Source organism: Cetorhinus maximus, chromosome 3, assembly GCF_964194155.1.
Source record: "Cetorhinus maximus chromosome 3, sCetMax3.hap1.1, whole genome shotgun sequence".
In the NCBI taxonomy this organism is placed as follows: domain Eukaryota; kingdom Metazoa; phylum Chordata; class Chondrichthyes; order Lamniformes; family Cetorhinidae; genus Cetorhinus; species Cetorhinus maximus.
Genome location: NC_135881.1, coordinates 116380623 through 116394105, shown reverse-complemented (window position 1 = coordinate 116394105; position 13483 = coordinate 116380623). Strand labels below are relative to the sequence as shown.

The window sequence follows — 13483 nt, the reverse complement described above, 5'->3', positions numbered from 1 at the left end:
CCTGCCATCTTCAAATGTTTGTGATTTTGCAGCCCAGGTCTCTCAGTTTGTGCAGCCACTCTCGCAAAGTGCAGTTTCTATAATTATTTGGATTATGCTTCTTCTTCTCCTTCCTCTTGTGAAGGCTTCTGCACTGAAAACCTATGGCAGCACTGACATACCACTCCCTTAGCTTTGCTTGCCTCTTATTGCAAGGAAGTCAGGGCTTGCTTTCTGACTCAGGAGCACCTACATCCTGGCCCATCAAAGGGACCCAGCATTTTTTTATTTCATGGGATGTGGGTGTCGCTGGCAAGGCCAGCATTTGTTGCCCATCCCTAATTACCTTTGAATTGAGTGGCTTTCTCAGCCATTTCAGAGGGCAGTTAAGAGTCAACCACATTGCTGTGGGTCTGGAGTCACATGTAGCCCAGTCCAGACCAGGTAAGGACAGATTTCCTTCCCTAAAGGGCATTAGGGAACCTAATGACAATTGATCACTATTACTGACTTGATGAGCTTTATATTCCAGATTTTATCAACTTCCACCAGCTGCCATGGTGGGATTTGAACCTGAATTCACCTGGGCCTCTGGATTACTAGTCCAGCGACATTACCACTACTCCACCACCTCCCTATTTGGTCAGTGAAGGTGTGTTTGGAATTGTGACTGAAGCCCCAAGTTTGTCAAAGGTTTGCTTCTTCCAATAATTTTTGAAATGACTCCCTACATTTTAAATTTGTTTTGAGGAGGGGTGGCTTGCCTTGACACTGTCCCCAGAGTGGGATACCTCCATTATACCCTCCAGCTTTGTTACTACAGCAATACTCCATATGGACTTCTGGGCACCCACCAATGACAGACGCTGACCTCTGACCCATGAACTTTGGTACAGTCTATGGCAGAGGTCAGAGTTGAGTGCAATTTGGCATTCTTGCTGAGAGAGGCGCATTTCTGCAGATTTTTGGAGCATCCAGTTCTTTCACTCGTGCCTTCTGTGATGATTCTACTTTTCCCACCAGAACTTTAGCAATGTCATCCTTTATTTTCAGCCAATATGTTTTCTTGGTAGTGATCGACATTTCAATTGACCACGTCTGCTCCATTTGCCATGACTCTGCTCTTAGATCCCCATGGACTTTCCACACATCAGTATTCACATTTTGCCAGACCATCTACCATTTCTACATCATCCCAACATCAAGCACATTTCCACTTCCCTTCTTTTGAGCAGTGTCGTCCCTTCTGTTCATTCCTTCACCAGGCCAATATCAACCAGCTCTTTCTCCATTTTATGAAACTGCAGTAAATGAAACACCTGTTCACTCATCTTGTCCCACAATGTTGATCTGGGCCCCAGACATTTAACTGTGGGCCAATTTACATATAATCCCTTCAGCCTAGCATACTATATTTTCTGCTCAAGGTGCAGTAGGTCCTTCCATCAGCCCACAGTTCTAGCACCTGGGCTACTGGTCTGCAACTTGTTTTTTTGTTTACTTATTAGAGAATCCACTATGTTTCCAGATTTTTCCATTTGAATTTTAGCATCCGGTTCCCCCCAACCCAATTTCATCCATTTGTTTATGGTTTTCCCTTGCAGGGCTTTCACATTTCCCATATTTTCAGGACCTAACAGAGATAATCTTTAATATCACCCATTGGTTTCCTGCTTTTCGAATAATCAAAGGCCATTTGATTATTAATTCTTTCTTTGATTGAAGTGCATTCTTTTCATCCCCTTTAAACACATTCAACCACCTTAAAGGGCCTTGTTCATCTTCCCGGTTGTGATTAAAGGTCCACACCTAGAATTGTTCATTGCCTTTCCTTAAAGATGTTGTTTATTTTCTGTTTTCTATAAAATGAAACTCGAATTGATTCACATTCAGTGAATTTTTATTACAATATTGAAGTTTTACAAACTTTACTGAAGGTCAGTGAGTTTGCTACAAACCATATTTTAAGAGAAACATGTACAGTGTGTGTGGACATAGTAATGTGTGAGCAAAACAATTGGAAAGTCAAAAAATGTACAAGAAACATTTACAGTAATACTGTTTAAACACCACATTAACATAAGAGAGGGCAAAGAGCAGAATTCGAACTGTGTACTTCCAAATATTTATGGTGCTAGTACAGTCACCACCACCCTTGCATATACCGTCTCATTGTATACTGCTAAGGCTCAGCTGCTGTAGAAAGTATAGGCCAAAACACTAATGAGTAGTTATGTTAATATGTACAACAAAAGCAAATTCTGATAAGGCAGTACACTGGTAGTACTGAATATTTGGCACTTAGTAACATGGTAGTTTGTATTTGGCTTAATAGTTTATAATATGATACAGATGTAGTTCACAAACAGTACTCTTGTACAATAATGCTGTCCCTTTAAACCTTTTATACAGTGTTTGTAGACCTAGCTACTGTTCATCACATTCACATACCTCAAAAAAGTTATTCAGGATTTACAATGAAAACCAATTCTGCACTTCAACTCCAAAATGCACTTAATGCTTCTGGGGGGCGAGTTTTCAGATTTACAAAGTGAGAAAGAAGGTACTTTAATTTTTTTTCTTTACAATCAAGGTTATGACTCACAGTTGATAGTGTTGAAGGATATCTTGATCCTTTTATAGGCTAGTCTCACATGCAATTGACACTTATAGAAAGGTAATCTACATCTCTCTCCTATCGGGATAAACTATCCAATCTCTTCAAAGACAAGTGTTCATGGAGCCCAGCTCTTCTAAATGGAGACTGTCTTGGGCATCTGTAAACCCTTTTTTAAACTCCATCTTGATCCTTTTTCTTTCCCCACAGCGGCATCAATTGTAAGTGATGTGACAATTTTAAAATGCCAATAAGATTATAAAGAGGTGTGATTGCAATAGATTCCAAGGAAGTAACTGCAGAAACAGTCTTATCTATGATTAAGGCACTATGAAGGCTGATCAAGCGGTCTAATGGGAAATCATTTAACCCAGAACTCTGAAGGGAGTCCACTCCAATTCCAATGGAATCATGTGGTCATCATTTTTAATAAAGGAAAGAAATTTTACATTGGCAGTAGGGAATATACCGGAAAGCATAAGGGATGTGATTTGTCATCTAAAGAATTTAACAGCATGCCTTAAGAAAACAAAGCCCCTGCCTCTTTAACCTGATTGATTTCTTTGAAGAAAGGGCTAACTTAGGGGATGACAGTGATGGATAATTATACATTTCATATATCTCAATTTCCAGAAAGCCTTCGCTGAAGTGCTATACAGATGACTATTGGAAAAGACCACAGAGTCAGCCTGTGTGTGGCAGCTGTCTTTCAAAGTGTTCCCCACATGGCTAGCAGAGACATTAAGGGAGTTGCTTGGGAATTCCTGGACTAGCCCAACAATCTTGCTCAGTGTGCCACTCATAGGCCAGGATTTTCCCCTCGGCGATTTGGGGGCGGGGCCCGCTCGCCGAGGTGAAAATGACGCGGGATGGCGTCGGGAGGAATCCCCGATGTCATCCCGGTCCCTTTAAATCTTTAGGAAGGCGGGTGGACAGTGAAATCAGCTGTCCGCCCGCTGACTTGTCAATGGCCAATTGAGGCCATTGACAGGCTAATTAAGATAATTAAAGACCTGCCCATCCAAGCTTAAGGCTGGCGGGCAGGCCAGGAACCCCAGCGGGCTCCAGATTATTCATGAAACTTCATCCACTGGTGGGATGAAGTTTCATGTCCGTTTTTAAAAAAATATAATAAATTTTAAGTGTTTATTATTAACATGTCCAATCTCGTGTGACATTGTCACATGAGGGGGACATGTTAATAATTTTAATATTTCTCTATTTTTAAACTTTACTTACTTCTCGTGAATCTCCCTGAGACAGGACTTTGCCTCAGGAGCAGTGCGCTCTTTCATGTGCATGCGCAAAAGAGCGCACTTTGACAGATGGGGATTCCCTCCCCTCCCCTGCACAGGAAGCGCATAGCGCTTCCTGTCAGGCAGGCTGCTAGTCAAAATGGCTGCGGGCCCCGTTTCGGTGGCAGGGGTCGGCAGTCCGCCCACCGCCGAGCTGGTGGGGCCCGCACGCCATCCGAGGGCAAAATTCTGCCCATAAGGCCCAGTGAGATCTGGATCTCATACAGGACCTTAAGAAGGGACCAAGGCTTCACCAAAGACAGATAACAGATTCCACTGCGCCCTTAGGACCTGTGAAAAATTTATGTGCCCCTTTCTATTTGGCTCTTCCAGGGCTTAAATATTCCCATTAGAATGACAGGGTGCCTCCACAGATGTGGGTTGCGTCTCCCAGCTATATAATGGCATTGTCTTCATGATGTGGGGCCAGTGACAAAGTCCACTACAGCAGTGTATACTTCCAAAGGTGGAGTAGGGGCCCTGGAATTTCAGATACATGTGGGTTGATTTTTAGGCTGAGCTAAGGCTGGATCAAATGCAAGCAGGTGCTAAAAACAATGCCACTGGCCTGCGTGCTCTATCCTATCCATGGCCATTTTTGCAGAGGTGAGACTAGGGGCTGATGGGCCTACCCGCCCACATGTGACAAGTAGTCAATGCAAGTCATTAAGGGTCTAATGTTAACAGAGGCCAAGTGCGATTTTCCAGTCAGCACCCAGATGGCAAGGGCCAGTTTAACTGCTTAGGGTGGTCTCCCGGCAGCGGATTGGGGGGATTGGGGGGGGCAGTGCTCCAGGCGGGCCAGATGCCCTCTCCACCTGCCTGGGCACAACAGCCACAGGCCACCCAGTAAAAGTGCTCCCATCCAATGTGGTGGCCTGGCTGCGAAAGCCATTTTTTAGTTTAAATTTAAAAACGCTGGAGAGAGGGTGCCTCCATCTTGCTCACTTACCTTCCACTGCTTCCTGCTGCAGCTTTGAAACTGCAAGGCTTCCGATCGGGCCTCCAGCTTTTAATGCTGTCATCCTTAATTGTTCAGCCTGCCCACCCTCTGGCCATTAATTAGCTGCCATGGGGAAAATCACAAGGAGTGACAATTCCCCATATAGTGCAGGCTTCTGACCCCACATTTGAGCTTGATAGTGGGGTTCAGAAGCCATCAGGGACAATCCAGCCCACGAACTTCCCAGGTAGCCATTTAGTTGGTACTTTATTGAAACATTCTGGAAACCAAGGTATAAATCACTTCCTGGACTATTATATAATATTTTTCAAAAGCCATCTTTACAGCCAAGATTAATGGTCAGATATATATAATTTGTCACTGCAATCTTGCATACAGAATTTTGTAACCCCTGCAGCACTGTGTGTTAGGACGATTCGTATTCATCAACTTCATTAATGATTTGAAACTATTCACAAGTTTTCAGGTGACACACAACTATGCACAAACATGCAATGGCGTTGGAAATATAGACCAAATCAGAGCTGGATAATTTAGTGTGTGGCAGATCTCTTTCAATGTGATGAGCACAGCATTATGCATTTGGATTTGGAAACGCTAAGCATATTTACACCACTCAGGGATATTCAGTCAGTTTACAGAGCATAATTGATAAAGCATTAAAGATCCACAAGCACAGTGATAGGCTCATACAATAGATTGTGTTGAAGGCAACACAATATAATATTAAGAAAACTAGTTAGGCTATATGTTAGTAAGTAACTAATCCACAGAGTCATCACCTTCTGGAATATATCACTAAAATTGATGACAATGAGTATGTATTCTGTGCAGTTTTTTTAAAAATAGGGAACTAGAAGACTTATGTTCGATTCTCCATTTTAAAGCATACTTTTTCAAATCTGACTCAAATTAGGTGTACGATATGAAATGCTCTTTTTTGCTCGAGGGATTACAAATGCTTCCCAGCCTGAAATGCATACATATTGGGTCTCCTGTTAAGTGACAAGCAAACTAAATTCATGTAACACCCAGCTCAAATTCTCCATTTAAAAACAGGTAGTGACAGCTGAACTGGGTGAATATTTTAAAATCCCACAATATTAGCCTGGCATATTGTGTTTTGGTTTTTGCATATACAACCAGCAAAGTTTAAAAATGTAATAAATTCATTTTAAAATAAAATTATTTTCACAAGACAATTAAGTGTAAATTTGAACACGTACAAAATCAGTAACAATTATTGAAAATAAAAGGTACATTTTGCACCAGTATTGATGTTTTATAAGTCTACAAAACCTGTCTGATAAAGTAAATGTATTGAAAGTACTTTTTCTTTGATAAACTATTGACAGCAGCTTTTAATAATTAAAGCAAATTTTTATGGTAGTCATTTATTTTAACTGCTCACTAAATTAATAAGAGCTTTATGTATATTTTCTCCTAAGGAGTGCAATATACAAGGGGTAGGTACACTAGCTGAGGCTGTGTGCTTATAGCACACATGCTATGTTGAAGTACTGCAAAAAACATGTACATTTTCTTAATAGAACATTCCTTTTTTAAAAAAAATACACTTGATATATCATGGTTCATGGGATTAGGCACAGGTTTTCAGAGAACTGAAATGAAAATGACTGAAAACGAGACATCCCTGCATAATACAACTGCTGGAAGATCATTTCTATTTCAAATTCTCTATCAGAATATTTTGTGGAAATAATGAGATGTAATGGTTTACTTGATAATTGTTAAGGCATGCCATCCGAGAATAAAAAAAGGTACCCATTATTGAAGTCTGTACAGCAGTGCAACTTAAAGCGAGGGGAGAAAAATTGCTGCGCAGATGCTTCTAAAGATACCCAGTATAATCAGTGGTTGTTCCCTGATGTTAAAAATTTCCTGAAGGCATGAACAATTTATGTAACCCTTTTAGTGGTACAATATTTTATTCTTAACTAAAATGCACAATAGAAAAGTCACATCAATTTACTGTAAAAGGAGGATATAAAATGGGGTCTAACAGACGCCTGCTTTACTGAGTAAAAGACCTTCACAATTAATAATTCTGATTAACTGACATTGTTAATAAAAGTATTTCCAGCAACTAGAATTAACTACTTAATCCAATGTTCCCCATTATGTATTCTACTTATCCAGCAGCTGTAGGATACCTTTTTTGTTACCTAAAAATAATTTGTTGATTTAGCCTTAAGGGAAGTTGCTACAGTACACAGGGTGCTTCAACATTCCATTATCACATGACAGCTTGTGGGCCACCATTTAGTAAAAGCCCATAAATGGTGTTAAATGTTAAACTCAAAGTAATCTGAGCTTGAATTATTACTGCCACCAAGGCAGGGAGCTAGTTCAAATATTTAGATTCGTATCAATTTGTGACAAAAATGCTTAAATATAACCAAATGTCTTTTTGTATTTACTTTCAGCTGCTCTACAGAAGAAAAATTATCTTATGGTTTCAGTACTGTACAGCAGTCTGTAATTGTATTACTACTTCTTTAAAGTGCCATAATATTTATAGTTACGGTAGGAAGGTGAAAAGGAAAAACAAGTGTCAAGATCTTATCGCACACAAAATTTTGGAAAGACCATTTCCGCTTGGCAAAATTATATCTGGTTAAAAATATGAACATAATCTATTTACTTTTAATATATTGATATTAATTAATGGGATAACCTGCTTTTACAGATAATATAAAAGTTGGTTCGTTTTAAATTAACACTCTGTGCCAAGTTCTATTACCCCAAGTTCAATAGAACATTTTGAAACAGCTCATTTGCTGTGAAGGAAGAACTTCATATTTCACACAAAAATTCTAACAAAATACATATGCACTCTGAGTTCAAGAAGCCAGACTCAAACTCCATCCATAAAACAGCATTATGGTATCTGAAGACCGTAGGGCCCATAATTAAGTCCAGCACAGTGCAATGAGTCTCCTGCTCCTTATAATTTTTCAGTTTAGAAGCTCTGTGTCCCTTCACATTGTACATCCAAATGTCTGTCCTTTCAGCAAGCAACGCAAAAACACTTTCACACTTTGCACAGGAGAGCAATCTCTATGCTCATCTACATAAAGCCACTGGATGACTGATCGGAGTAGGTTCCAGGCTCTATTGGATGATCGTGCAGAACCTGAGGGTCTAAATGTGCGTAATTTGCGTTATTGAACATATTTGGATAGACTTCATTACTGTTTCCATCATTAAATCCAGTCTGGATCTGTTGAGGCAACAAAAACGTGTTTTTAGTTTAAAAAAAACATCCACTGCCAACACTAAACTGATATTTACTGCATATCAGTGAACAAGCCAATGTTCAATAATTCCAAACTTTTTTCAAATCTTTAAGTTGTATTAAAAGCTGAAATTAATGATGTGTTAATTGCTTTTGGAAACTGAACTGAAAATGTATATTCAGCATATAGCACGGAACAAACAAGAGCTGACAATAAGGCTTAGACCAATTTATTCCCAGGTTCTGGATTCATGAACGACTTTAACCTTACTTTGGTAGGTTGCATATATAATTTTCAAAAATGCTAAAGTGATATCAATTCACAAAATATTTCAATGATCAAATTTAAAATTACAACTATTTCCCACTATGAATTTAACAGGGCTATTATAGTTATTTCCCATTACTTATCAGCAATTTCTAATATAAAACATTCAATGGCATTCTGGATTCTGCAAATGTGCATTATTCTGCAAAAACCATAAATGAACAGTCATTATTTTATATACATTCTTTTGCATAGATACTTAAATTTTAAAACTTACCATTTTTAAAACGCAGGATAACAAAAAATATTGACATGAAAATGCACCAGTTCTAAATGGGTACCTGGTATGCATTAGGATTAGGGAGAAAGCCTGGGGTTTAGCTGCATTGAAGGGCAGCCCTGAGTTTGGCAGCACTGGGGTCAGAGGTCTGTGGCCTGGCACCACAGTGAAGAGGGAATCTGGGGTTTGGCAGATCTGAGGAAGAAATTTTAGGTTTGGCTCGCCAGTAGATTCCTGGGGTCTGTCAGCAGTGAAGGCAAGGTAGGGCACAGGTCTGACAGTATAGGGAAAGGATAGTTAATTTCTGTCCCAGGTCTTACAGTACTAACTTGTAAATTTCTTCAAACAATGAATTTAGCATTTTGAGATTGTGTCTTGGATGTGTGCCCCTATCTCATAGCTGTCAGCTATTTACAAAACACATGCTAAGAACCTACTTGCTTCAGAAACTTCAAAAATTAAATTTATGAACTCTAATTAGGATGAGGAGAGCTATTGGGGACTAAAATGGATAGCAACTTAGCTCCTGAAATCAAGCACAGGATCATGATGGACGATTAACCCACGCTCGTTAAAATGATGCAGGCAGCATGCAAACTTCGTGCTCCTGCTAATCATAATGATCTCGGCAGGCAGTCCAGCGCTAAACACGCTATTGAGTGATGGCATGTTTCAGCAGAGAGCCCAAGTTTGTGTAAGGCTAGCACAATTTAAAGCTAGCCTGCACTACTTAAAGCTGAGGTGCTTTCTGGCTGCGGTAGGGCTGGAAGTGGTGACAGAGGAGTGGAAAACCAGGAAGAACCTATATAGAAAATGGCATAACAGGCCAAAGAGCATGCCCCACGGCTCTTTAATGCTGCCCTGGATGTCTTAGGGCAGAGAGAGAGAGAGAGAGGGGAAAGTTCTCTTCCCTCAGGGGGCCAAGAGGCCCTCCAGGCAAATCCAAAGAAGGCAGTGGAAACAGGTAGTCTGTCAGCAATCAAGCCCAGAGAACCTGGATGAGTGGCCACAAAAGTTCAATGACCTTACAGAAGTGAAGTGGTCAAGGGCATTCACTTTGGAATGGCTGTTACTGAGGCAGTGTCCAATGGCAGAGGTGAAACCATACAGGATGTTTGCATGTTCCCGCCTAATCCAACTTCTCAAATCCCACTTCACCTTCATCCTGCAATCTATTATGATTTGCAACCATATGCCTCTTGCTTTCCCCCATTTCCTCAATCCCAACCTGTCCTTGTGTCTTTACGCTTTCAGATACCCAAGAACTGACACCTTGCAGGCAGTAGTGTGGGAGGCTGAAGTCCTAGAGGAAGCAGAGACTGAAGAAGAAACACAGTCACTTGCTCTTAGCCAGTGGCGCCACTAATGGGTAGTTTAGAGCATGGTGCATCTGCAGGTGGTGAGCCACTGAGCATGAGTGGACTGCAACCAGGTCAGGGGAAAGGATAACCTGGGTGCTGACTCCCCAGTGGATGAGATCACACATGAGTTTTGCTGCATGGGACTCAGTATGCATAGAAGTAAGGCTGATGGTCAGGCACAAGGAAGTGCTTAATGCATTGGTTGGCCTGCCAGAAAGCTTATTGTCACTGTCAAGGAACATGGAGGAGTTTGGCTTCAATTTGTACAGGGCTTCACGCAGAGTTTGGAGATCATCCTTTCCAGTGTGCAATTGATGACCACGTCCATGAGTGCAGATGTGGACCCAACCATCACGCAGAATCAAATGGCCAATGTCTCAGCTTCCATTGCAGACCAGGCAAAAGACAGCCAACATCAAGAGTGCTACAGTAGAAGCACAGACTGAGGTCATGAAATTTCTGCCTGTTGTCATCCAGGCTCAGATTGCTGCCATCGTGGCTTCAGATACCACTGCTCAAAGGGACTTGCAAGGGAATGATCCTCCTAATTTAATTTTGCTGTGTGTGGCCTGTTTTATGGACTGCACAGATCCTTTAAAATAGTTGTGTGGCTGGACATGCATACATCTTAAAATGAACATGGGCTGTGTGTAGTGTGTTTGTTCCCTCTGCGGCTTTCAGGAGACATTGAGGTCCTCACAACAGTTCAGCAATCTATCCTGCAGAAGAATACCATGGTTGCTTGGCCTCAAGAGAGTGGAAGTGACTCTGTAAAGCCTGAATCTGCTGTCCTCTCTCAGGATGATGGCATTTGCCCTCCCACTACTGCCACTCTGCCAGTCCCTTTGACACCCATGGCAAAACTGTGCAATCTGAGGCCGGATCTTCGAGGCCCAGAGCTGCTCAAGGATGTTTTGCAAGGCCACTTGCGGTCTCCTCCATTCAGCAGCCGTCCATCACCTTTCACTTCAGCCACCGTGGTAGCACTGTGAAGGTGTGCCAGGCAAGGCAAGGGCACCTGCAAGACAGGTAACACAGGAATGCACAAGGGTGATTAGTTGTGTCTGGAATAGAATATTGGATGTTTAATCAGTTCAATTTGATATGGATGTTTTGTTTTGTGGTGGCTTCTATATCAAGGATGTGGATAACAGAATGCTGTGATGGTCTATGACTAAAGTCTATAAAGGCAGATCTGAGGATGTAGTCACAGGAACTAGAGTGAATTAGGAGCTCATGGACAGCCCGTCCAGAAGGTAGATGTGGCTGCTGTCTCCTTCCTTCCACTTCCTTTGCTTGCAACTGAGGTGGCTACAGAATCTATGGCAGAGAGGGGGTGGGGAAGAACAGGACCATCATGAATCGAGCACCCCTTCCAGTGAGGACTACAGAACAATCAAGGCACCAGAATCATTGCTTCAGCAACCCAAATGTCTGCTTGATGATGTTTCTTTGGCAGAATGGCTCTCACTGCACGAATGCCAGCCAAGTGTGGGTGAGCTGTGGTGTGTTGTCATGAGCCAGGCTTAGAGTGGATAGTCCTCGTCACCCAGGAGCCACTCTATTTTGGAACAGCAGAGTAGCACAGAATGAATGCATCATGACTGCTGTAAGGATAGCGGGCATTCATCAGCGTGACTGCACATCAGCTGCAACCTTTGCTGTTGCAGTAGCTGTACATTCCCAATAGTCGAAGGCACCCTGCATCACGGGGAAGCCCACTAACTTGGCAATGCCACATGTGCAATAAAACTGCTTTCCTCTGATGCAGCAGTGGACAGTAATCTGGGAGGCATTGCATATCTCGTTTGTTCCAGCCCAGAAGGGTCCAAATGGGTAGAAATTCAGGGCCATAGTCACCTTCACAGCCAGTGGCAGTGCCGTCCTTGCCCTTCTCTGAGGCTGCAGGTCCGGTTCCAAGAGATGGAAGAGTTGTGTCAGCACCTCCTTGTAAAGCACAGCTGAGAAATGTACTACCACTAGTTTAGGTAGAAGTAAGAAAAGTGCTCACAGAAGACCAAAGGTGGATACCGTCTCTTGCTGCGATCCCTCCTCCACTTTACTCTGTAAGCAGCTTGTTTTATTGGATGGGTCTACACCACCTCCTTCTCCTGCTGTAGCCCAAGGGGAACTGTTACTATGGCACCCGTGGCTGGGAGTAAGTAGTGCTCCCAGAGCCCTTGAAGTCACAGCCAACACCTTCCCCCCACATGTAGCACCAGTTCTTGCAGACTTCACCAACTGCAACCAAATTCTCAAAACACCCAGCACTTCCTCAAATTCAAACACAGAAAGTAGCAACTAACCTGCAAGTTATTGATTATCCCTTTAAATAGCGCTAGTGCTGGAGGGGTGGAGCAGAAGACGTTCTTAGTGCTGCTGAATGCATGTTCAGCTGTGTGCTTTTAAGACAAGGCATTAACTAGAGTGGTGAGGTTCAAAATGGCAAAGCTGGCATCAAATCAGCATTAGATATTGACTGCAGTCACAATCTGCCTGCTCTGAATGCTTCTGGACGTAACGCCACACTAACACTCCCACCAAAATGGTGCTCGGCGTCGGCTGCAGTGAGAGGAGTCTTTGACACTCAAACTTCACCCATAGCACCAAAACTACCGGCGTGAGCAAGCTGAATTTTGCAACTATCATTTCCTTCACTATTTGTCCCTCTCTCTTTCTAAGGCTGACACGTTTCTGTAACAAAAACAAAATCCTTTATTTGGGTGTCAACCATGACTGTGGTAGCACCCTCACCTCTTGAATCAGAAGGCTGTGGGTCTTGCTCCATTCCAAAGACCTAAGCACATAATTGAAGTCAACATGGAAGGCGTGCTGCACACCAGTGTTCATGTCTTTTGTATGAGGCATTAAACCAAGGCTCTGTGTTCTTTAGTAAATGTAAAAGGTTCTGAAGTGGGGTAATGACATTATTCAATATTAAAACTGATATTAAGATGTGCATTAACAGCTTTAAAAATAGGCAAATATAGTGTGAGTATTAACAACTTTAAAGTAGACCAGTGTAGTCATGAGAGCTCTAAGCATGATGGGAAATATAGCCAACACATAGGCATGATGGATATGGTACTGTGGGTATTCAACTAACAATCACAAGTCATAAAACTTAATGACCTTCACAGAATGGGTAAACAAATGTTAGACTGATAAGAGCACAGACTGGGAGGCGTTAGAACTGAGGCATTTCCCAGCCTCCCAGGTGAGATTATAGAGACATCTGCAGCCTAAATGATACTGCTGATTAGGAATGTAACTGGAGGTTGTACTAGGCAGTATAGTGAAATTTGATAACTAAAATATATAAATATGCTACACAGCCTTTGTATCAGTGAGACACAATGTAGAACCAGGTTGTGTCCTCCCAGCATATGCTTGAATAAAGCCTTTGCTTATTAGAAGCTCTCAGACTTGAGTGATCTCATCTTTATACCACAACAATTCC

At 41.9% G+C, this 13483-nt stretch overlaps 1 protein-coding gene across 2 annotated transcripts in view; it reads right to left on the bottom strand.

Annotated features, from left to right (window-relative positions):
- Positions 1 to 1861: 1861 nt before the first annotated feature.
- The window catches only part of LOC144678860 (aryl hydrocarbon receptor-like), a 214277-nt gene continuing 202655 nt past the window's right edge, over positions 1862 to 13483 (bottom strand). For both annotated transcript variants that reach the window (XM_078538846.1, XM_078538847.1), the window contains one exon: positions 1862 to 8099. In XM_078538846.1, the coding sequence (XP_078394972.1) occupies positions 7947 to 8099 (153 nt within the window). In that variant the 3' untranslated portion in view covers positions 1862 to 7946. The remainder of the gene's footprint in view (positions 8100 to 13483) is intronic.